The sequence below is a fragment of the Trachypithecus francoisi genome, unplaced genomic scaffold (assembly GCF_009764315.1).
Source record: "Trachypithecus francoisi isolate TF-2019V2 unplaced genomic scaffold, Tfra_2.0 Lachesis_group1, whole genome shotgun sequence".
Lineage (NCBI taxonomy): Eukaryota > Metazoa > Chordata > Mammalia > Primates > Cercopithecidae > Trachypithecus > Trachypithecus francoisi.
In genome coordinates, this window is record NW_022681454.1 from 812,647 (window position 1) to 836,006 (window position 23,360).

The following is a 23,360-nucleotide window of genomic DNA, read 5'->3' on the forward strand; positions in this document are numbered from 1 at the left end:
GGCCACCGGGAGCGCGAAGGCCGGTTATGGGCTTGGGGCAGGGGGGGTCTGGTCCCTACCGCCGGCCTAGGGGGAACGCGGGGCAGGAGAAGATCCGGGAGAAACCTGCTTCCGAGGCCACGGCTTCGGGGCGTCTTCCTGAGCCGGCGCCAGCCCGCAGCAGGGCCGGGTAGGGACGCCGGCCTAAGGGTGGGGACCGACAGGGCCTGGGGGCAGGACGAGACAAGCACGCAACCGACGGGGCGAGGCCAGGGCACCGGAGAAGCTTCTGCCAGGCCCGACACCCGCGCGTACTGGCCTAGGTAAGCGAACAGGTGCGGCGGCACGGTGAGCTGCGGACTCACCCAGCTCCAGCTCTCCTCAGCGTCTTGCAATGGCGTCTCTCGGGCTCTGATTGGTCAGGCCTCCACACGTGAGCCTCTGGAAGCCAATCATGTCAGCCCGCCTAGCATGCGCTGATTGGCTCAGACTGGCCAGGGGCGGGCCCGGTCCCTCCAAGGCCTGGTCCCCGCTCCCTTCCCCAGGCCCGGAGGCCCAGCCCGAGGGGCTTTGCTGGGGGCGGTTCTGCTGGGAGCGGTTCTGAGGGAGAGGCCCGATCTGCGGGGGAGGTGGATATTCTGGAGGGGCGGATCTACTCGGGGAGGGGGCGTAGGGGCGTATCTGCTGGGAAGGCCGGATCTGCCGTGAGGGGCGGATCTTCTGGAGGGGCAGATCTGCTGAGGGGGCCGGATCTGCTGCGGGGGGTGGATCTTCTGGGGGTGCGGATGTGCTGGGGGTGGGTCTTTGAGGGAGGATCTGATGAGGAGGTGGATCTTCTGCGGGAGGCGGATCTGCTGGAGGGACGGATCTCCTGGGGAGTGGATCTTGGTGGGTGGATCTACTGGGGGGGCGGATTTTCTGGGGGGGCGGATCTGTGTGACGGGGAGGTGGGGCAGATCCCCTGCGAGGTGGATGTGCTGGGGGCCGTGTCCCCGGAAGTCTCACCTGGGCGCCTTCCCTGAGGCCCTTTCCATCCACACAGTCAGGTGTGTGGGTCCCTCAAGCTGTCCCCAGGACTCCTTCCTGGCTTGTGCCCCTCCCCACACACCGTTCCCTGCATCACCTGAGGGGCAGCTGCCTGCAACAGCAGCAGAGCCGCTTCCAGGTCGCCTGGGCGCAGTGGCCCCACTGGCCGGCGGTGGGCGGCAGAGTTGGACTGGCTGCGGACTTCCGGTGCCAGGAAAATGGCCTTTAATTGCCAGGTCTCTTAGAATTTGTCCTGAAAGCTCATAGTCAGGTGGCTTGTGATTCAGAAGCCGCTACTGCCCCAAGTGCAGGGCGCTGGAGAGGAGGGGCCCTGGGGGAGGAGGGGGTCAGAAGAGAGATGGCTTCCTGGCCTGGGGAGGAGGCCGTGTCTGGAGCTTGAAAGCCAGCCCAGCTGTGTTCAAGATACAGTTAAACGTTCAGAAGGAGGAGACTCCGGGGGCAGGGTGGTGCCCAGCCAGTGCCTGGGGTCAGGGCCACGTTGGTGGCACCCAGGCAGCGCTGCCTCCTGGCTCTTGAATGCCTGTTCCTTTGCCCGGAATGCTCTCCCACGGGACACCTGCCTCCCTCCGGGTCTGTGCACATCACTCTGACAGAGAGACCCCCTGACCACTCATGAAACAGTAACCCTCACCATTGCTCTCTGCTCCCTGTCCTGCTCGATTTTCCTCCAGAGCAGACATCACCACTTACATGTTTATCATCTGCCTTCCATCACTAGGAAAACCAGTTCCAGGAGGGCGGGACTAGTATTCCCAGCCCCTAGAACAGAGCGCCACAAATCACAGGGGCACAGCTGGGGAGGAGTGCTTTTCCCAGGAGGCCTCGGACCCCATCACCTGAGGTGAGAGCTGGATCCAGGAGAAGCTCAGGTCTGACCCAGCTATAGGAAGGGCTGGTCTAGACTCCGAGGGAGCCGGGTGTGGTGGCTCATGCCTGTAATCCCAGCACTTTGGGAGGCTGAGGCGGGCGGATCACGAGGTCAGGAGATCCAGACCATCCTGGCTAACATGGTGAAACCCCGTCTCTACTAAAAAAATACAAAAAAAAATTAGCTGGGCATGGTGGTGGGCGCCTGTAGTCCCAGCTACTCTGGAGGCTGAGGCAGGAGAATGGCGTGAACCTGGGAGGCAGAGCTTGCAGTGAGCCGAGATGGCACCACTGCACTCCAGCCTGGGGGACAAAGCGAGACTCTGTCTCAAAAAAAAAAAAAAGACTCGGAGGGAAAGCTGCCTGGGTCGTTGCCTGGCACGTCCAAGTTGCTGCTCAGGCTTGCAGGGGGGTCCAGACCAGGTTATGGGTGGGAAATGGGAGGCTGGGGGAGGATGGAGGCTGAGCAGTGGCTGGATGTTGGGGTGGCCTTCTAAGAGCAGCCCTGCTGGGGGGCAGCCAACAGCAGCCACAGGCACAGGGGTGGGTGCAAAGACACTGAGTTTCAGTTCCAGGGAGGAAGAGGGGCCAGCTGCTGCCTACTCGGCAGGGGAGAGGTCACCCTGGGCAATTTGGTGGTGCCTGGGGGTCCACACTTCCCCAGAGGCAGCAGGAGGAAGAGCAGGATACACCCCTCCATGGGCATGGAGGAGAGCACATTCCCTCCCAGATCCCACCCGGCATCCAGGAGGGCCCAGCCTGGGGGCAGGGCACATGGGGTCCTCCTGCCCTGGGACTGGGCAGCTCCCTAGGGCATTCCCAGCCAGAAGCATCATGAAGGTTACAGGAGACCCAGACATGCTGCTCCCTAGAGAGGGCTCCTGACAAAGATTTTTTGTGTGGTCAAACTTTAACTTCCTGAATCTTCTGGTAGGCCCATTGGCCCACTTCCTTGTAAAATTCTGTTTTAGCAAAGAATCTGGCTAGGTCAGTTTAGCAACAAACCTTCATCCTGGAGATTTGATTGGGGTCCTCATCCTCCACGCCCCACGGGTCTGTCTGATTGCCCTGCCTGTCTCCAGCTAGAATCCAGTTAGATGGGGTTAGCCAGAATCCCCCAACCCTTAATGTTCCTCAGTCATTTTCTGTCCACTGAGCCCACTCTGCTCCTTGGCCACACACCCATTGCAAGCCCTGTTGCATGGTCCCTGTACCTATGGTGCTGGGCCTGAGCAAAGCCTTCCTCACCAAGCTTTAACAAATGCCATGGAATCATCTTTGCTTTTTTTTTTTTTTTTTTTGAGATGGAGTCTCGCTCTGTCGCCCAGGCTGCAGTGCAGTGGTGCAATCTCGGCTTACTGCAACCTCCGACTCCCAGGTTCAAGCGATTCTCCTGCCTCAGCCTCCCAAGTAGCTGGGACTACAGTTGCATGCTACTACGCCCAGCTATTTTTTTCTTTTTTTTGTATTTTTAGTAGAGACGGGGTTTCACCATGTTAGCCAGGATGGTCTCCATCTCCTGACCTCATGATCTGCCCACCTCGGCCTCCCAAAGTGCTGGGATTACACGCGTGAGCCACCGCACCTGGCCGGAATCATCTTTTAACAGCTTCCAAACATGGACGTCCAATAAGGACGTTCTGGGGAAGCAAGTGGCGGGCAGCAGCTAGGGGTGGGCTGAGCATCCAGCGGATTGAGTGTGGGTGGGACCCCCAGCAACCAGGCAGAGGGGCTGTTCTCTGGGCTGGGGTCAGGAACCTCCTCTGGCCTTAACCCAGGTTGGCAGACATTTCCCTTCGGGGATCCCAGTCTGGGACTCAGGAGGAGGGACAGTCCCACGGGGATGCTTGTTGGGGCAGGAATTCCTGGTTGGGCAGAGGCAAGGGCAGCACAGGGTGACCTGGGGCCCCTGACCGGTGGAGCTGAGGACAGGCACAGGCCCGTGGTCGGGGTTCTAGGTGGGAGGGAGAGCAGAGGGCAGAGGCTTTGAGGGTGGAAAACCCAACCTGGGGTCGGGGTCCCTGAAGGCGCAGGTCTGCGGTTTAGATGGAGGTTGCTCTGGCTGGACGGCCTGGGGAAAATGAGTCTGAGTGGACGGAGCAGGGTGAGAATGGTGGGATGCCCTGCAGCTGCTGGTGGAAAGAACATGGGAGGGGGAAGGCCCGGTCCTCCCACCAGCTGGCGGAATGGACCTCTGGAAGGAATGGCCACACGGTGTGAAATCACTGGTGTTTATTGGCTGTGATTCCATCCGGAGAGAACACACGCAGGGGCCCCGACATGCAGGAGAAGGCGCAGGCGCAGGACAAACGGACAGAGGACACCACGGTCTAAGCTAAGCTCGCGGCCCGGGGCGCCATGCGCTGGGAACGGGGTGCGCAGGTTCTAAGAGAGGACGCCCTGTCTGCTCAGAGCTGGCTTTGAAAGGTGTGAAAACAGGAGTTTTTAAAAGACACGACCCGGGAGAAGTCAGCGAGAGGGCACAGGGCGAGCAGGACGGACAGCGACGTCCCCGCGGGCCGCGTCGCCGGGGCGCAGAGGGGCGCGGTGGTCTCTGCCGGGAGGGGCGTAGGTCGTTAGTATTGCAGTCTAACGTTATGGCTTCTCTAAAGCTATGTAAGGTCATGAAGGTCAATGCCAAGCCAACCCTGGCCCGAAACACGTGTAGACTTGATGCATTTGTGATGTGGACGGAAAGGGCCCGGGGGCGAGGCGACGCCTGTCAAGATAAAACTCATTAAATGCAAAGACCTCATTTACCTGAGATTCAACAAATTGTGATGCAAATTAAACATGAATGGAGGAGAAACAGGGACTCGGAGGCCGCCCCGCAGGGCCACCAGGTGGATTCGGCCACACGCGCGCCGGCTACGCGCAGGGAACCCCGCAGGCCCCACCCGAGGAACTGCCCACGGAGAAGGTGCTGGGCAGGGGCCCAGGGTCTCCAGCGTCCGGAGACCCCCTGGGTGCCTCGGGCCTCTGCGGCTCCTGTGGAGGGTGCAGAGCTCAATGGGCGAGGGCAGGGGTCCTCCCCAGGGAGAAGCAGCAGCCGCGTCGGCGGAGAGGCCGGGAGGCCGGGTGGGGGGCGAGGGGCCAGGACTCGGGAAGAGCGGTGTGATGGGGGTGGGGGGCTTAGCGTCCCCCAAACCTATTGCTTTGTTTCCTTTAGTTTAGTAGTGAACACGGCCGTGGCGTTCGTAAGAAGCAAAACCTTCCAGAGAGGAGAGGAAAGGACGGGGACAGAGACTGACGGACAGGGGCGCGAGGGGGGCAGCCCGGGGGGCGGAGAGCGGCCAAGTGCGGGCGCGAACACTCAGGCGGCGCGAACACTCAGGCGGCGCGATCCGAACCCTGGTGTCCGTGCGCGGGAGGGGGCCCAGGCCCCGCCGCCCCCGCCCCGCCCGCACCCCCCATCTGCTATGGCTGTGCTCCTGAGTGCGGGCCCGACAGGCGCCCACCGCCGCTAATGAGTGCACAAGGGTGGTCGCGGGGCTGCCCTTCCGGCGGCCCTGGCCTCGGGCGCTGCTGGGTGGGCGGTAAACGGCAAGAGGGAGGGGCGTCCCAGGCGATGGGGCTCCAACCACCCGCGGGCAGAGGAGCACCGGGCGGACTGGGGGATCCTGGGGTCGCGCGCCCCTCGGGTGGGAGAGGCGGCGGGCGCAGGCAGGGCGGGCCTGGGGCTATGGCTTATATTGGCGTAGGGGCTGCACTCTGCCCGTCCCTTGGGGGCCTCCGCGGAGGGTCTGCAGGGGGGAGGGGCGGGGGCTCCGCGGGGCCGCTGTCCCGCGCGGGGCTACTTCTTGAGCATGTCCTGCAGCGGCCCGGGCAGGTACTTGATGACGGTGTCCAGGATGCTCTCGTCCTCCTCCTCGACCTCGTCCCCGCAACCCGGCGGGATGGCCTTCTTGGGCCGCGTCAGGCTCCCCTCGGAGTTGGCCTCCATGGCGGCCTGGGCCTCGGCCTCGCGCTCCTCCTTCTTCTTAATGCCGTACTGCGAGGGAGGCAGGGGTCAGGGTGGGGTCCCGGCGGCTCCCAGGCAGGCCGCAGCCTCCCTGCGCCAGGGACTGGCCCAGGAACCCCAGGAGGCGCATGCGCGGCCCCCTGGCCCACCAGGCACACGAGGACCCCAGAGGGAGAAGAGACCCCGCGCCGGGGGGGTCCCTGGAGGAGTGGGAAGCCCCCACGGAGAATGGGGGCCAGCAGCTGAGAAGCGGGGAGCAGGGGATGGGGAAGCTCCCATCTTCCTTGAGAGGAGAGGGGCCTGTGGCCCCACCTCTGGCTCCAAACCCAGCCCAGCCCCTGGCATCCTGCCTTCCAGGAAGCCTCCAGCTTGGGGCAGGGAGGGGTGGGCAGGATGCTGTGTGGCAGAGGTGGGGAGAAACAGTCACCCTCCAGCTGACCCTCCTGCCCAGTGCCTGGTCCACGACCTGCAGTCACTCCCGGGCCTGGCCAAGGCTGCCTGGATGCGGCCACAGCCCCAGCAGGGCCACTCTGGTAGGCCACTTCAGCTCCGTAGGCAGCTGGCAGAGGGGCCTGGGCGGCAATTACTTCCAGGCACTGGGTGTCCTGGAATCCTGCCTAGTCATGACCTCAGCCAGCACGGCTGGGCCTCACCCAGCCCCTGCCCACCCCCGTTTCTCATCTCCTGTGAGTGTGTCTGCCCTCTGTAGGGGCTGAATACTGTCCCTCTGCCCTCTGTAGGGGCTGAATACTGTCCCCCTCAACTCGTGTTGCCTGGAGCTTCAAATGTGATCTCGTTTGGAAATAGGTCTTTGTTAACATGATTACGGTAACGATGGGGACGAGGCCATCCTGGATTTGAGGGGCCTCAAGTCCAGTGAGAGTGCCCTTGTAAGAGACAGAAAGGACAGACACCCAGACGGGGGCGGGCATATGAAAGCGGAGGAAGTCGCAAGTGGCGAGGCCACAAGCCAAGAAACACCAGGGGTTGCAGGGCTGCCAGACGCAGGAAGGGGCAGGGAAGGGCCCTCCCCTAGAGCCTCCAGAAGGAGCGTGGGATTTTGGCCTTCTGCCCTCCAGGCCTCTTAAGTTTCCGATGCCTGGCAGCGGGGTTTTGGTTCTTAGATCAATACACCTCCCCACCCCACATTCCTCCAGCCCTCCTGTGAGCCGCCAGCCCAGGAAGCCTGTGGTCATGGTGAGGCCATGGAACTACGGAACAGCCTCTTGCTGCCCAGGAAGGTGGGAACGAGTGGGGTTGGGCTGGCCTGGAAGGATTGGGGGCCTGGTGTTGTACAGGAGCCGGTTGTCCATCCCCTGGGCAGGACCCCCGAGCTGGGTCCAAGGTCCTGGGTCTGAGATTAGGGGTGCTCTAGAGTAGTGAAGGCGTCAGCAGCTGTGTCCAGGAGAAAACTTAGAAGGGGAGTGGGCACCAGCACTTTACAGGACCGGGGAGCACACCACAGGATCGCCAGCCGCAGGGAGGAGACTTTCTGCCCAGGAGGAGCCCCTCCCCTGCCATCTCCTGCTCCTGTCTCAGCAGCCCCTTCCCATAGAAGTGGTTGGTTCTGCTCCTGGTGCTGGGCACCCCCTGGCTCTCTAAGGAGGCCCCTCCCTCCTCCCAAATGGGGGCTGCCTGTGTGCCCCCCAACCCCACTGAGGGCAGTATCGGCACCTCTCCCCTCCCCTGGTGCTGCAGGTGGCTCTGGGTGTGGGGGGCCAGGGCCACCTTCAGTGAGATGGAAAGGAGGGCGCCATGCTCCCAGCGGCCTGCGGCCAGAGCACCACCTGGCCACTGAGGAGAGAGAGGGGCTGTGGGCTCGCCCTGGTCCTCAGCAGCCCCTGCACACTCTTGACAGAGCTGGGACTCCAGGGATCTCCTCAGTGAAGCGAAGAGCGCAGGGTAGGAACGTCCTCCACAGGGACAGGGGCGTCACCCAGAGGGCCCTGCAGGCCCAGAGCAAAGCCCTGACCCCGCGGGGCAGCAAGAGCAGACTAGTTCTGGTCCTAGCCATCCACAGCAGGAAGGGCAGCAGCTCCACGTACGGAAGTGGAGGGGGCACGTGCTCCTCATCCTGTGGGGCCAGGGGCGGGCTGGAGAGAGCGATGCCACTGGAAGCTAGGTCCGGCCAGAGAGACCTTCCCTCCAGCCAGGGGTGTGGGGGTCTGTGCATGCGGCGGCCACACCTGTGCCCAGCCCAGGAGGCTGTGCTGCCCACGGCAAAGGCATTCAGGAACACGGGTGTGCTCAGAGGAGCAGGCATGTAACAGCGGGAACATAAGTTGTGTGAGCAAAGGAACCTCCCGGGTCAGGGGAGTGACCCTCGGGGCTTGGGGGACCCTGTCTGCAAATGGTGGGGTCCTTCCCTCTGGGCCCAGGAAGGAGACTCCAGGCCCTGCCACCAGGTTGTGGGACACTCAGAGCTTGGCTTGATGTGCCAGTTGCTGCACTGAGGCTCCAGGTCATTCTGAGGCTGAGGTCACGCTGGACTCGGCCTGAGGGCCAGGGTCACTCCGCCGGGAACACGGGCTCTGGGGCTGGGCTGCACACCGGAGCCTGAGACCCGGTTCTGAGGCGTCTGCTCCAGAGACAAACGCCCAGGCACACCCAGCCCCAGGCCCACCGTGATGCTGGTCAGCTGCTCTCCAGGAAGTAACACCTGAGGATGCGAGTGGCTGCTGGGGGAGCCTAGGAGGCCCTGACACGTCTGAGGTGAGACCCTGAACCCTGAAAACACTGTGTTCCTGAGAAGAAAAGGGCAGTGGGTGCTAATCAATACTGAGAACCAACAATAGGAATGATAGGACCAAACACCCAGCATTCAGCAACCAGGTGGACACCTGCTAGCCGCCGTGTGAGCTGTTGGGGGTGGGGGGACGCAGTGTACTCGGGCAGCCTAGTGGGCCCTCAGAAGGCCCATGCAGGAAGGCCCAGGCGTGAGCTGCCCGACATGGGTGGCTGGAAGCTTATGCAAGCCAAGGGCGGGTCAGTCAGTGCGCGGAGCACAGAGGGGCCAGTCTCGCTCTGGATCCCTGGGCCTGGGCCTGTCCAGATGGCTGCCTGACTGGAGGTGCAGATGCGGTGCTCCTCTGGGAACTGCCTGAGGGGATGGATACTCCGAAAGGATCCAGTCGCCATCCGCAAAGAGGCCTTGGACAGGGCAGCTCAGCACCTCTTCTCTAACCAGCCCCCAAGATGCCTGGGGGTGCCACGGCCCAGAGGAGGCTGGAGGCAGCAGGTGTTCTGATCAGGTGGCCACACCTGAGGGCGGGGTTCCCCCACCCCCAAAGGCTCCGTGGAGGAGGGCTCTGTGGGGAAGGTGTGGACGTGGGGTCTGGGGGGGATCCAGTGTGGTGGGGCCTCCAGAGCAGAGAGGCTGGTGCTTCCAAGGCCTGAGGGGCGAGTGGACTGTGGAGGAGGCTGTTCTTGTGGGCAGGTCTGTGGCCTCTATCCCTGCCACCTGTGTTCTCTGAGGGGCTTAGACCAAGACAGAAGCGCAGGTTGGTGCCTGGCAGCAAGGTCAGGCCAGCTCCCCATAGGCCTGACCAGAGAGCCCTGCACCCCAGCTGCCAGCTGTGGGCCCCACACGGAAACTGAGGAGGTGCTTACGCTTCCCCCTTTCCTGGGCCTCACTCTCCCTGGTGTCTCCCAGTCTCTGGAGGGTGCAGCTGCTGCATCCTGTCCGGGCTACTCAGTCACTGACACTGCTGGCCCTGTTCCCACTACCCTTCGGGCCTGGACATGGTCCCCTGAGCCTGCCCTGTCCTGCCTCTGGGGACCCTGAGGAATGACACGGCCCGGAACAGCCGGCGTCCCTCTAAGATCATGCCAGCAGAGGCCAGAGCCTGGGGGACCTGACCCGCTCTGGAGACACCTGCTTGGACACGGACCCAGACACAGCTCTCTCAGACCCCAGCCCACCATCACTTTGTGTCCCTCCCTCAGCTGCTACCTACCGCCACCTCCACTTCTACCTGGCGTCAGCTCTCTCAGCTCTGCCTGGGGCTCTCGGGGTCTTGGGGTCTTGGTTCTCCTCTCTGTTCCCTGCCTGTGTTGCTGTCTCTCCCTCTCTCTGTGCCTGTTTCTCCTGTCTTTGTCTCTCTCTCCCCTCTCTGTGTCTCTCTGTCTCTCTCTCTCTGTCTCTCTCCCTCTCTGTCTTTTTCTCTGTCTCTCCCTCTCTGTGTCTCTGTCTCTCCCTGTCTCTGTCTCTCCTTTCTCTGTCTCTCCCTCTCTGTGTCTCTGTCTCTCCCTCTGTCTCTCTGTATCTGTCTTTTTATCTCTGTCTCTGTCTCTCTCTGTTCTCTGACTCCTCCTCCCTTCTCCTCCTGTCCCCGTCCCCCGCTCCTGATACCCACAGTCTCCTGAGCACATCCGAGTGGGCTCTGGCTGCCTGGCTCAGATGGTGCATATTCCCTTGACTTCCTCCTGAAGCCCTGGGTCAGCTGGGGGAGCTGGAGAGCGTGAGCCAGCACAGCAAAGTCGATCAACAGGAGACCCCTGGAAAAGTCCAGTGACCCTGGGTGGGATGCCAGGGCACCCAGCCCCCACTCCCCATCAGTGGCTGCTCTGCATCCTCCAGGGTGCATGGCGGTGGCGGGGAGGTTGCTGCAAGGGACCGGAGGGTGTGGGAAGAATCCGTGGGTGGGGTGGGGCAGCACTGCTGGACTGGCCTTTTGGGTATGGGGGCTGCATGTGCCCCGCCTGCCCCGCCCCTGCCCTCCAGCCTCTATCCACTTCGGGAGCTCCAGCCTCCCCACAAGACCCCGTGGAGCCCACCCTTCCCTGGGTGCGGCTGACACAAGGCCAGGAAACAGCTTCTCCACCTGCTCTGGGTGCCCCTGGCAGCAGGGAGGGGTCCCGGGAGTCTGAACCTTCCCACCCTGAAGCCAGGCCATCTTGGCCCATCCAGGGAAAGGGACTAAGGCCACCCTCTGGGAAACACAGCTTCCGGCCTGCCTGGCCTGCTGCGGCCCCTACCCTCGGGGCCAGCGCACGGGGTGAGCCCTGGGCCCCAGGCAGCACCCCAGGCCCCTCCTATGTGGAATATGAACATCTCCCACGTGCCCCCTCACCCCTGGCTGGAGACTCCTCCAGGCTGCTGTCTGTGCCCACCCGGCTTCCAGCCAGGGCCGTGCTGGAGCCACCGAGGAAGCAGGAGCGGTTCTCAGGACCCCCTCGGACCTGGCCGCTGCGGGGACCCGGCTGAGTGGGAGTGACCGCGCGTGGCTGTCCCTGTGCCGGCAGCCACTCTGGGCCACCTCCTGAATCCCAGCGGGTGTCCCCCTCCCTGCATCCTCACTCCAGGCCGGGCTCACCTCAGAGCGCCCTCCCATGCCAGGTGGTCGCTCCATGACCCATGACCCATCGGCGCAGGGCCCCCGGCAGCCAGCCAGGGTCCACCTTCTCCCACAGGGCTGCGCATCGGAATGCAGGCCCAGGAAGCCCATCAGGGCCGACCCTGTGGTCAGGAGCAGGACGGGCTGGGCCCCACAGCGGGAACCCAATCCAAGCCCCAACCCCCTCCACCACCCTGAAGCCCCCAAAGGGGAGGAGACCCAGGGGGACGCCCGCCCCTCCTCCGGGCAGCCCCTTCCACCCAGGTGGGGTCTGGGTCCCCGCTGGACTCAGGGCCGATTTCCCCGCAGGCGGGGCCCGGCCCGGCGCGCACCTTGTCTCGGATGCCCTGGCGCATGGCCTCGCGCTCCGCCTCCATCTTGGCGTACTTGGCCTTGCGCTCCTCCTCCGCCTGGCGCAGCGCCTCCTGCCGCTCCTCCTCCTTCTTGGCGGCGTCTGGGTCCTTCTCCTCGTCACCCCCGAGCATCTTCCCCATGTCCTTGGTGGCCCCTGGGACAGAAGTTGGTGATTCAGACCGCTCCATTCAGATGGCCAAGGCCGGGCTAGTGTCTCAGCCACACCCCCCAGCCCTCTGGCCGACTCCCCCAACCCTCCATCCGCCCGACCCTCAGGCCGCCCCCACCACCCTCCAGTCGCTCTTCCCACCTGCATCTGGCCCTGACCCTCCTGCCCGGACCCTCCATCCAGCGCTGGGGCCTCCTGCTTTGCTTTCTGTTCCTCAAGGGACACAGGCAACTCCGTGGGGGGCAGGAGAGTGGCGCTGTGGTCGCGTCTGTATGCACCTGTGTGTGACTGCATGCTTATGCAGACGTGTGGCTGTTGTGATTGTGTGTGCTCCACATATGGTTGTATGTCTGTGTGTGGTTCTGTGTGTGTTTGTGTAATATACATGCCTGGCTGTGTGGTTGTGTGTGGTTGTGCATGTGTGTGGTTGACTGCATGTGGCTGTGTGATCAGGCTTGTGGTCTTGTGGTTATGTGTGAGCTCCCAGGGGGTTGATGTGTCTTTTCTGGTCCTGTGTCTGGCAGAGGCCTGGTCTCCTGGAGGTGCTGCAGTTCATCTGTTTATGCAGTAAGTGGGTTGAGGGGCAGAGCTGGCTGTCAGAGGCAAGGTCACCGAGTCTGACCCTGGGGGCAGAAGCCAGCATGCGGGCTGGCAGGGGCCCTGCTGGGGCTGCAGGGGACTGCTTGTTGCTGGCACCCAGGCCCTTATTGCTCTGCGGTGCCAGCCACCACTTTTCTCATGAGCTCCTGATTCACAGGCCCCACAAACACCTCCCTAAACAGCTCTGCGACTCGGCCCACAGGACAGAGATGCATAATTACAGCCTCTGAATATAGCAGGCACTGCGGGGAGCCCTGGCCCTCGGCAGCTCCAGGGAACAGAGCAAGCTGGCTGGACCCAGCACACAATTGTCACTGAGGGAGGTGACCTGGCAGAGCGCCCAGGGTCCCCCACGGCCACTCACAGCCCTCAGCATTGCAGGGGTGCTCCTGGACCAGCCTCATGTGTGTGAGGGGACTCCGGCCACAGGTTGCCCCTGCAAATCCCGCTCTCCCCTGGTGGCCACTCGGCCTCCTTGAGGTGCTCCTCAGTGCTCAGGCACTGGTTCTGCCCCTCCTTGAAGGTCTTGCCTCTGGGCTCTGCCCACTGGATACCAGACCTCCTAAGGACTGCCCCCGGCCAGCTGAGCCAATGCCTCACATATAAATGTCAGGTGGAATTCTGGGTTGGGCTAATACCACCCAGCCACTTTCCTCCTGGGTCCAGATGTGCCTCCCACCTTGTTTCTGTGAATTCAGCAGCTCCGTGTCCCTTGTGCTCTGGGTGCCCCCCCATTACTACTCTGATACTGGGAAGCTCCATGCTATACGGAGCCTGGGAGAATGCCCTCGCCTGTAGCTATCTGTGCCAGTGCTGCCTCTGCCACTCATTCAGGCGTAAGCTCCCTGTCAAAGGTGGGCAGGAGCTGTCATTTGGAAGGCCCCCAGCTGTTGGTGGGAGGAGAACAGCTTGTTGGTTGAGTGCTCTGGGCTGAAGGTGTCACTCAAACAGGGCCATGCCTGCATCCTGCCGGCACCTCTGACTGCACCTGTTTTCCTGTTCCCAATATCCTGGCTGTCTGAAGCTATCACAGGCAGCGGGGTGTGGGGAGAACGAGCCCATCTTGCTGCCCTTGTCGCTGTGAGGACAGGCAGGCAGCCTATGCCAGGCACTTGGCTGATAGCACAGATCTGGACTCCTCAACAGAAAGCTAAGAGCCTTGTGGTCAGTTTTCAGCCACATCTGCAACGTTTTGCAAAGCAGATTTTAGGCCCATGACTCAAGGGAAACTGGGTCACAGTAGAGTTGCTCCTAGATTCTTCTAACAGTCCCCAGTCATTGGACCAGAATCTCTCTGCCTCCTGCGTGGCTGTCTCTGGCAGGTGTGTGGGGGAGGCAAGGACAGCCCCCACAGCCCTAACTGTCTTTGTGCAAATCTTACCCCCCATGAGAAAAGCTAATTCACTCTAAAGTGAGTGACTCGTAGCTCTTTCTCCCTCCTGGAAAGGGCTGGTGTCTATAGGGAGGTGGGTAAGCCTGGTCTCTCCCCACATTGCTCTCCTGACTGAAGGGGTTCCTGGCTGGGGTGGGAGCTGCAGGGCTTCCACAACTCAGTGGGCTGGTCCCTTCCCTCCCCTCCAGCTCATCACTTAGGCTGTGGGTCTAGTCACGGGAGCGGGCATTTATAGAGCACCAGGTGTGCTGCCCTCTGTTCCAAGGGTGGCTGTGGGGGGCCCTCCCACTCTGAGAGTGTAGAGGCCCCACTTGAGCCCTGGGCTGGTCCAGGTGCCAAAGGCTTCTGGAAGGCCCACCCCTAAGAAGGGGGACTGAGCGGAGGATTCGTGCTCCCCACAGGCTGCAAAGGCACTAGGCTCAGAGGGACCCCCTGCGAACCTAGGGAGCGTCACAGACGCCGCCCACCACCCGGCTTTTTGGCCCGGCTACTGCGCGGAGCCGCCTCCAGAACCGCTTCCAAAAGCTGGGAATTGGGCGCAGCCAGGAGCCCAACAGAAACTGCGGGAAGCTTGTTCCTGGCACAGAAACCCAAAGTGCCATTTGCTCTCCTGGCACAGACGCCAGAGCGGCGGGACAGGTGCAGAAGGGGTGGCCCCGAGCGCTGCTGCGACCCCACGAGCCTCGACCTCGACACCCCGCGACCCCGCCAGACCCTGGAAGCAGGAGCTGCACCCCGCATCCGCAGGAGGGTGGCGCTGCCACACCCCCCGGTTTCCAGAGGAGGCCGCTGCGGCGCGGGGCGGACCCAAGTGGTGCCCGAGGCTGGGACACTCCGACTCTGATTGCAGGGGGGTCGGATCCGAGGCTGGGGGTCCCGCAGTCTGGCTGGGGTCCGCTACTGGCCTCGCCGCACAGGGGCCGACCCCACCCCTCCCTCGTTCTTCTCTGAGCCTCAGCTTCCCCGTGAGAGACGGAGGCGGTCGGGGGCGCACCGGACGCGACCCCGCAGGCAATGACGGGGCTGGCAACGCCTCCCACAGCGGCACAGGCGGATAAACCCCCTGGGGAGGGAGCTCAGTCCCGGGGGAGGGGCCCTTCCCACCCGGGAGCTCCCCTCATACCTGGGGTTGCAGATCCCGGGGCCTCCCTGCACTCTGGCCCTGCTGAGACTCCATCACCCACCCCACCTCGTGGTAGCAGAAGGGGCAGAAGCTGAGACGTTTCCTCTGCAGACATCGGATAGGGTGGGGTCAGGGCCGCCACGTTCCCAGCCCTGAGGCTCTTCCCGGGAACCCACCTTCCAGACCTTTGCTGGAGCGGCACCCACGTTCCCAAGACACCCAGACAGTTTCTGGCGGGGGGGTGGGGGTGGGGGTCGGGGGGGGGTGGGTACTGCTTCTGTCTAGCAGCTGCCCTGAGGTCAAAACCCTGCTCAGGGTTTCCTTACACTGTCAGTACAATGACAATGGCTGCATTCAACTTAGTGTGCACGATACATAAATTATGTAGATGTACACACTACATCCATTAAAGTTGTTTTTAAAGCTTCATTTTGAAATGATTGTAGATTTACAGAACATTCACAAAGATTGTATAAGAGGGCTCTTGTATGTGGTGCCTGGGCCTCCCTAAACACTGACATTGCATCTACCGAGTGTTCGTCAAAGCTGAGACCTGGACATGGTGGCGGCGATCACCCCACTGAAGACTTCCTTTGGGGTCACCACTTTTCCAGATCCGCCTCCCGGGCTCAAGTGATTCTCTTGCCTCAGCCTCCTGACTACCTGGGACTACAGATGCCTGCCACCACGCCTGGCTAATTTTTGTATTTTTAGTAGAGACGGGTTTCACCATATTGGCCAGAATGGTCTCGAACTCCTGACCTCCTGATCCGCCTGCCTTGGCCTCCCAAAGTGCTGGGATTACAGGCGTGAACCACTGCACCCAGCCTAATGTTAATTTTTAAGAAGGTAAAAATTCTTTCCAACTTGAAATAAAACTATGGGGAAAATTATAGAATTCAATGAAAAATTAAATAATACCTAAATAAAGAAAGACACTTGTTATTTTTCTGGGCTGGGTAACTCCACACGTAAAGACATCCATCCTCCCCAAACTCCAAAGAGTTAAGAAGAAAATTCTGTGAAATCTGACAAGCTGAGTGTTGCATACAGACCTGCAAAAGGCCCATCTGCCAGAATAGACACCTGAAGGAAAAAGAGAAGAGTGAGGTCCACCAGATACCAAGACAGAATGATGATGGTGCAGCGGGAGGAAGACAGATAATGGGTCCAGAGTGGGGAGCCCGTCCCCAGACCCCCATGGACACAGGACCCACACGTGGGAGCAGAGACAGAGATGGAGCCTCAGGACCTTGAAGAAGGAGTGCAGTATTCCCAGATGGGACAGGATACTTGATGGGAAAGAATAAAACTGGACTCCTGCACAACACACACACACATTCTTGTTGATTGTAGATCTAAATATGAATCCCAAATACATGCAGGCAAAGAAAAACACAGTCCCTGCCACCCTCTGGCCCGTCACCAGCTGTATTTCCCTTTGTAGTTGTGCTGTTTCCTGAACTGGTGCTGTCTGTTGTGTTTGGCTTCTGATTGCCAGTCTGCTAATAGAAAGCCATGTGGGAGCAGGCACGCCAGTCAGCTCAGAGCTGCATCCCTGGCACCGAGAACAGAGCCTGCCACTCAGCAGGTGCTCAGCAAATAGTCAATAATAATTTTTTTTTTTTTTGAGACGAAGTCTCGCTCTTGTCCCCCAGGCTGGAGTGCAGTGGCGTGATCTTGACTCACTGCAACGTCCGCCTCCCGGGCTCAAGCGATTCTCCTGCCTCAGTCTCCTGAGTAGCTGGGACTACAGGCTCCTGCCACCACGCCCGGCTAATTTTTGTATTTTTAGTAGAGACGGGGTTTCACCATGTTGGCCAGGCTGGTCTCAGGTGATCCACCCGCCTTGGCCTCCCAAAGTGCTGGGATTACAGGTATGAGCCACCGTGACTGGCCAGTTGATAATAAATTTTTTAAATGCAAGCAGTATTTGTAATGTACTCAGCCACAAACAAAACCTTAAGAAACCCACAACTAACATGATAGTTCATGATAGTGAAACAGAACACTTTCCCCTTAGGCTGAGTGACACGAAGAGGATGCTCACGCTCATTGCTCCTGCTCACCTTTGTACCAAAGGACTCCGCCATCGCACTAAGGCAAGGAAAACAAATAAAAGGCATGAAGGTTGATAAGGAAGAAGTAATGACATAATCATCTATGTAGAAAATCCTAAGGAATCCACAAAAGTACTACTAGAAACAAGTGAATTTAGCAAGGTCGTAAGATACAAGATTAGTAACAGCAAACAAAAAGACTTTTGGCCAGGTGCAGTGGCTCACGCCTGTAATCCCAGCACTTTGGGAGGCTGAGATGGGCGGATCACAAGGTAAGGAGTTTGAGACCATCCTGGCTAACACGGTGAAACCCCATCTCTACTAAAAATACAAAAAATTAGCCAGGTATGGCAGCGGGTGCCTGTAGTCCCAGCTACTCAGGAGGCCAAAGCAGAAGAATGGTGTGAACCCAGGAGGAGGAGCTTGCAGTGAGCTGAGATCGTACCACTGTACTCCAGCCTGGGTGACAGAGCAAGACTCAGTCTCAAAAAAAAAAAAAAAAAAAAAAAAATAGATTTTTATATACTAGCAGCAAACAATTGGAAAGTGAAATTTAAAAACAATTCCACTAATAATGCTGCCAAACCATAAAACAACCGATTGCTGTATTTTTAAATTAATGTGCAAGACCACTTCACCAAAAACTACAGAATTGCTGAGAGAAATTAAATAAAACCTAAGTGAACATAGAGATATACCATGTTCATGAACTTAATAGTGTTACATCAGTTTTCCCTCGATTGACCTACAGATTCAATGCAATCCCAAGCAAAATGCAAATTGACTTTTTGGGAAAAATTTACCACCCGATTCTAAAATGTATATGAATATGGCAAAAGACCTAGAACAGACAAAACAATTTTGCTAAAGGAGAAAACTTTTAGAGGGACTTATACAACCTGACTTTTTTTTCTTCCGAGATAGAGTCTAGCTCCGTCACCCAGGCTAGAGTGCAGTGGCAGGATCTTGGCTCCCTGCAACCTCCACTTCACGGATTCTCCTGCCTCAGCCTCCCAAGTAGCTGGGATTACAGGAGCCTGCTACCACACTTAACTAATTTTTGTATTTTTAGTAGAGACGGGGTTTCACCATGTTGTCCAGGCTGTTCTCGTACTTTTGACCTTGTGATCTACCTGCCTTGGCCTCCCGAAGTGCTGGGATTATAAGCATGAGCCACCAAGCCTGGCCACAACCTGACATTAAGACTTAACTATGGCCGGGCGCGGTGGCTCAAGCCTGTAATCCCAGCACTTTGGGAGGCCAAGACGGGCGGATCACGAGGTCAGGAGATCGAGACCATCCTGGCTAACACGGTGAAACCCCGTCTCTACTAAAAAATACAAAAAATTAGCCAGGCGAGGTGGCGGGCGCCTGTAGTCCCAGCTACTCGGGAGGCTGAGGCAGGAGAATGGCGTGAACCCGGGAGGCGGAGCTTGCAGTGAGCTGAGATCCGGCCACAGCACTCTAGCCTGGGCGACAGAGCGAGACTCCGTCTCAAAAAAAAAAAAAAAAAAAGACTTAACTATAATCAAGGCAGTATGGTATAAACAAAAGAACAGACATATAGGCCAGGCGTAGTGGCTCACACCTGTAATTCCAACACTTTGGGAGGCCGAGATGGGCGGATCACCTGAGCTCAGGAGTTTGAGACAAGCCCGATGGACATGGTGAAACTTCGTTTCTATTAAAAATGCAAAAAATTAGCTGGGTGTGGTGGTGCACGCCTGTAATTCCAGCTACTTGGAAGGCTGAGGCAGGAGAATCACTTGAACCCAAGAGGTGGACGTTGCAGTGAGCTAAGATGGCACCACTGAACTCCAGCCTGGGTGACAGTGAGACTCCGTCTCAAAAAAAAAAAAAAAAGAACAGACATATAGATCAATGGAACAGTATAGAAAGTCCAGAAATAGACCCATACATGTATCGTCAATTGATTTTTGACAGAGCCGCAGAGGGATGGACCCATACATATATCGTCAATAGATTTTTGACAGAGCTGCAGAGGGAATTCAGTGAGGGTGAGGATAGTCCTTCTTTTTTCTTTTCTTAGACAGGGTCTTGCTCTGTTGCCCAGGCTGCAATGCAGAGGTTCAATCATAGCTCACTGCAGTCTCAACTTCCTGGGCTCACCTGATGCTCCCACATCAGCCTCCCATGTGCCACCATGCAGCTAATTTTTTAAAAACATTTTTTGTAGAGACAGAGTCTCACTATGTTGCCCAGGCTGGTCTCGAACTCCTGGGCTCAAGTGATCTGCCTGCCTCAGCTTCCCAAAGTGCTGGGATTGCAGGCGTGAGCCACTGCGCCTGGCCACATAGTGCTTTCAGAAGGGCACCAGCTCAATTCATGTGCAAAATAAACACATATGTAAATGTTTTTTTTACCTGACGCTTTATATAAAAATGAACTCACAATCAATCATAGATCTAAATGTCAAAGCTGAAATTATACAACTTCTTTTTTTTTTTTTTTTTTTTTGAGGCGGAGTCTCGCTCTGTTGCCCGGACTGGAGTGCAGTGGCCGGATCTCAGCTCACTGCAAGCTCCGCCTCCGGGTTCCCGCCATTCTCCTGCCTCAGCCTCCCGAGTAGCTGGGACTACAGGCGCCCGCCATCTCGCCCGGCTAGTTTTTGTATTTTTAGTAGAGACGGGGTTTCACCGTGTTAGCCAGGATGGTCTCGATCTCCTGACCTCGTGATCCGCCCGTCTCGGCCTCCCAAAGTGCTGGGATTACAGGCTTGAGCCACCGCGCCCGGCCGAAATTATACAACTTCTAGAAGAAAACATAAAATCTCTGGGACTTTGGCTTAAGCAAAGATTTATTGTATAAGTGACAAAAGAATAAATCTTAAAAAGAAAAATTGATAAATTGAACTTCATCACCATTAAACATTTTTGCTCTTCTGTGACATTACGAGATGTATACATATGTTTTCATCTATGGCTCCTGCCCCACACTCCCATGGCCCTTGCTATAATGTTGGGGCCCTTTAGAATCAGGAACCAGAACCCCATTCTCTGACCTTCTGCCCCTCTTTCCCCTGTGCAGGGCAGGACTCAGATTTTCCCGACTTGCTGATGGTGAGTCATAAGCCCTCATTTCAGAAGGTGCCCTGCCCCGTGCCCCGGAGAAAGGAACGCTGCAGAGAGAGGCCAAGAATCTGGACAGGCCTTGCTGGGTTTAGATCACACCCTTTTCATTGGTCACTTTCTCCGGGGACGTCCATGCGTCTTCCACCATGCCGATCCGAGACAGTCTCCTCAAGAGACTGGGGTTCAGGAGCTTCCGGAGAGCTGGGCACATACAGGCTAGAAGGAAGGTGAAGAACTCATCCGTGTGCCAGGAGGGTGGCACCCCCACTCCACAGGGTGGAAGCTCCTGTGCTTGGGACCCTTTCGGCTGGTCATGTGTCTCTTCATCTGGCTATGTGTACCCTAGAAAATACCCTCAGCTCACACCTGTAATCCTAGCACTTTGGGAGGCCGAGGCGGGTGGATCACCTGAGGTCTGGAGTTCGAGACCAGCCTGGCCAGCATGATGAAACCCCATCTCGGCCAGGCGCGGTGGCTCAAGCCTGTCATCCCAGCACTTTGGGAGGCCGAGACGGGCGGATCACGAGGTCAGGAGATCAAGACCATCCTGGCTAACATGGTGAAACCCCGTCTCTACTAAAAAATACAAAAAACTAGCCAGGCGAGGTGGCGGCCGCCTGTAGTCCCAGCTACTTGGGAGGCTGAGGCAGGAGAATGGCGTGAACCCGGGAGGCGGAGCTTGCAGTGAGCTGAGATCCGGCCACTGCACTCCAGCCCGGGTGACAGAGCGAGACTCCGTCTCTAAAAAAAAAAAAAAAAAAAGAAACCCCATCTCTACTAAAAATACAAAAATTATCCAGCCGTGGTGGCATGCGCCTATAATCCTAGCTACTCAGGAGGCTGAGGCACGAGAATTGCTTGAACCCGGGAGACGGAGGTTGCAGTGAGCCGAGATCGCACCATTGTATTTTAGCCTGGGCGACAGAGTGAGACTCCATCTCAAAAAATGAGAAATAAAAAGATCCTCTGTAATAAACCATAAGCATGTGTTTCCCTGAATTCTGTGAGCTGCTCTAGCAGTTAAACCCAAGATAAGAGGGGGTCATATGAACCCCAACATGAAACCAGTTGTTCAGACGTTCTAGGGTCCTGGACCTAGGTGGGAGGAGGTTGCGACTGGTGGGATGGAGGGGGCAGCCTTGTGGGACTGAGCCCTCGAAGCAGGGTTTCTGACGCTGTCTCCAGGTAGACGGCGTCAGAATCGAATTGAATTAGAGGACGCCTTGCTGGTGTCCACTGCAGGACTGACTGCTTGCTTGGTGGGTGGGAAAACCCTCACACATTTGGTCACAGACATCTTCTGTGTTGATTATCCTTGTGGAGTGAGGGCAGAGGGAAACACAGTTTGAGTTTTTCTTAACATCTTCAAAAGACACCATCTTAAAAAATGAAAAGGTGGCCGGGCGCGGTGGCTCAAGCCTGTAATCCCAGCACTTTGGGAGGCCGAGACGGGCGGATCACGAGGTCAGGAGATCGAGACCATCCTGGCTAACACGGTGAAACCCCGTCTCTACTAAAAATACAAAAACTAGCCGGGCGAGGTGGCGGGCGCCTGTAGTCCCAGCTACTCAGGAGGCTGAGGCAGGAGAATGGCGTAAACCCGGGAGGCGGAGCTTGCAGTGAGCTGAGATCCGGCCACTGCACTCCAGTCTGGGCGACAGAGCGAGACTCCGCCTCAAAAAAAAAAAAAAAAAAAAAAAAATGAAAAGGTACACCACAGGCTGAGAGAATATATTTGCAGACCATACATCTGCAAATTCATGGCCGGGCTCGGTGGCTCACGCATGTAATCCCAGCACTTTGGGAGGCTGAGGCGGGCAGATGACTTGAGGTCAGGAGTTCGAGACCAACCTGGGCAACATGGGGAAACCCTGTCTCTACTTAAAAAAAAAAAAAAAAAATATATATATATATATATATACACACACACACACACACACAAATATATATATATATATATATATATATATGTATATATATTAGCCAGGCATGGTGGCGGGCACCCATAATCCCAGCTACTTGAGAGGCTGAGGCAGGAGAACTATCTGAACCCTGGAGGCGGAGGTTCTAGCCTGGGCGACAGGACAAGACTGTTTCAAAAAAACAAAAGGTTGGCTGGACATGGTGGCTCACACCTGTAAGCCCAGCACTTTGGGAGACAAAGGCAGGTGGATCACAAGGTCAGGAGATTGAGAACAGCCTGGCTAACATGGTGAAACCCCATCTCTACTAAAAAAAAAAAAAAAAAGTAAAAATTATCCGGGCGTGGTGGCACATGCCTGTAGTCCCAGCTACTCGGGAGGCTGAGGCAGGAGAATTGCTTGAACCCGGGAGGCGGAGGTTGCAGTGAGCCATGATCGCGCCATTGTATTTTAGCCTGGGAGACAGAGTAAGACTCTGTCTCCAAAAAAAAAAGTCTTATATTCAGAATACACAAGAAAAACCTCTTACAACTCAGTAACAGGAACACAGACAACCTGATTTTTAAAGTGGACAAAAGACATTTCACCAAAGAAGAGAAACAGATGGCAACCAAGTACAGTCATGGACCATGTAACACAACATGATGTCACAGTCGTTGTAAGGTGTAGCACCATGTGGTACCTTTTCTATGTTTAGATGTGCTTAGGTACACAAATACCACTGTGTTACAACTGCCGTGGCATTCAGGCAGTCACGTGCTGTGCAGGGTTGTGCCTGGGAGTACCAGGCTACCTCCAACAGCCTGGGGGTGCAGGGTTGCTCCATCTGGGTGTGCAACAGTGCATTCTTTGATGTTTGCACAGCAACAAAGTTACCTAATGACACAGTCCTCAGAACTCATACTCTTCATTACATGATGCATGACTGCATGAAAAGACACACATGGCTGTTACAAATAAAGCTGATCGACTTGTCAGTCATAAGGGAATTCAAACTTAAATCACACAGAGATACCACCACATTCCTATTCAAATATCTGAAATTAAAAAGACTGACTGTGCTAAGTGTTGGTGAGGAACCTGGTGGAGGAACTGGAATGCTCATGCATACCTGTGGGAAGGTAAATGCTACAACCACTTTGCCCACAGTTTAGCATTTTCCTGTACAATTGAACACACCCACCAAATGACCCAGAAATTCTACTCCTAGGTGTTTACCCAAGATAAAAAAACACCTAAGTTCACACAACGGCAGGAACAGGAATGTTCACGGTAGTTTCATTTGTAACAGCCAAAACCAGAAAGCAACTCAAATGTCCATCAACAGGTGAATACACAAACCACGGTATGTCCACACAGGGAGCACCACTTAGCAACAGAGACAGACGAATTGCTGATACACCCAACAACACGGGGGAATCTCAAAGTCTTTATGCTGAGTGTAAAAGGCCAGATAC

General features: G+C 57.5%; 1 protein-coding gene across 1 annotated transcript in view; it reads right to left on the reverse strand.

Moving 5' to 3' along the window:
• Positions 1–4,110: 4,110 nt before the first annotated feature.
• Positions 4,111–23,360, reverse strand: part of CPLX1 (complexin 1) — a 45,917-nt gene continuing 26,667 nt past the window's right edge. Inside the window, exons 3-4 of the mRNA XM_033213384.1 lie at positions 11,523–11,698; positions 4,111–5,884 (exon numbers count right to left, since the gene is read on the reverse strand). Coding sequence (XP_033069275.1) covers positions 5,687–5,884; positions 11,523–11,698 — 374 coding nt within the window. The 3' untranslated portion in view covers positions 4,111–5,686. The remainder of the gene's footprint in view (positions 5,885–11,522; positions 11,699–23,360) is intronic.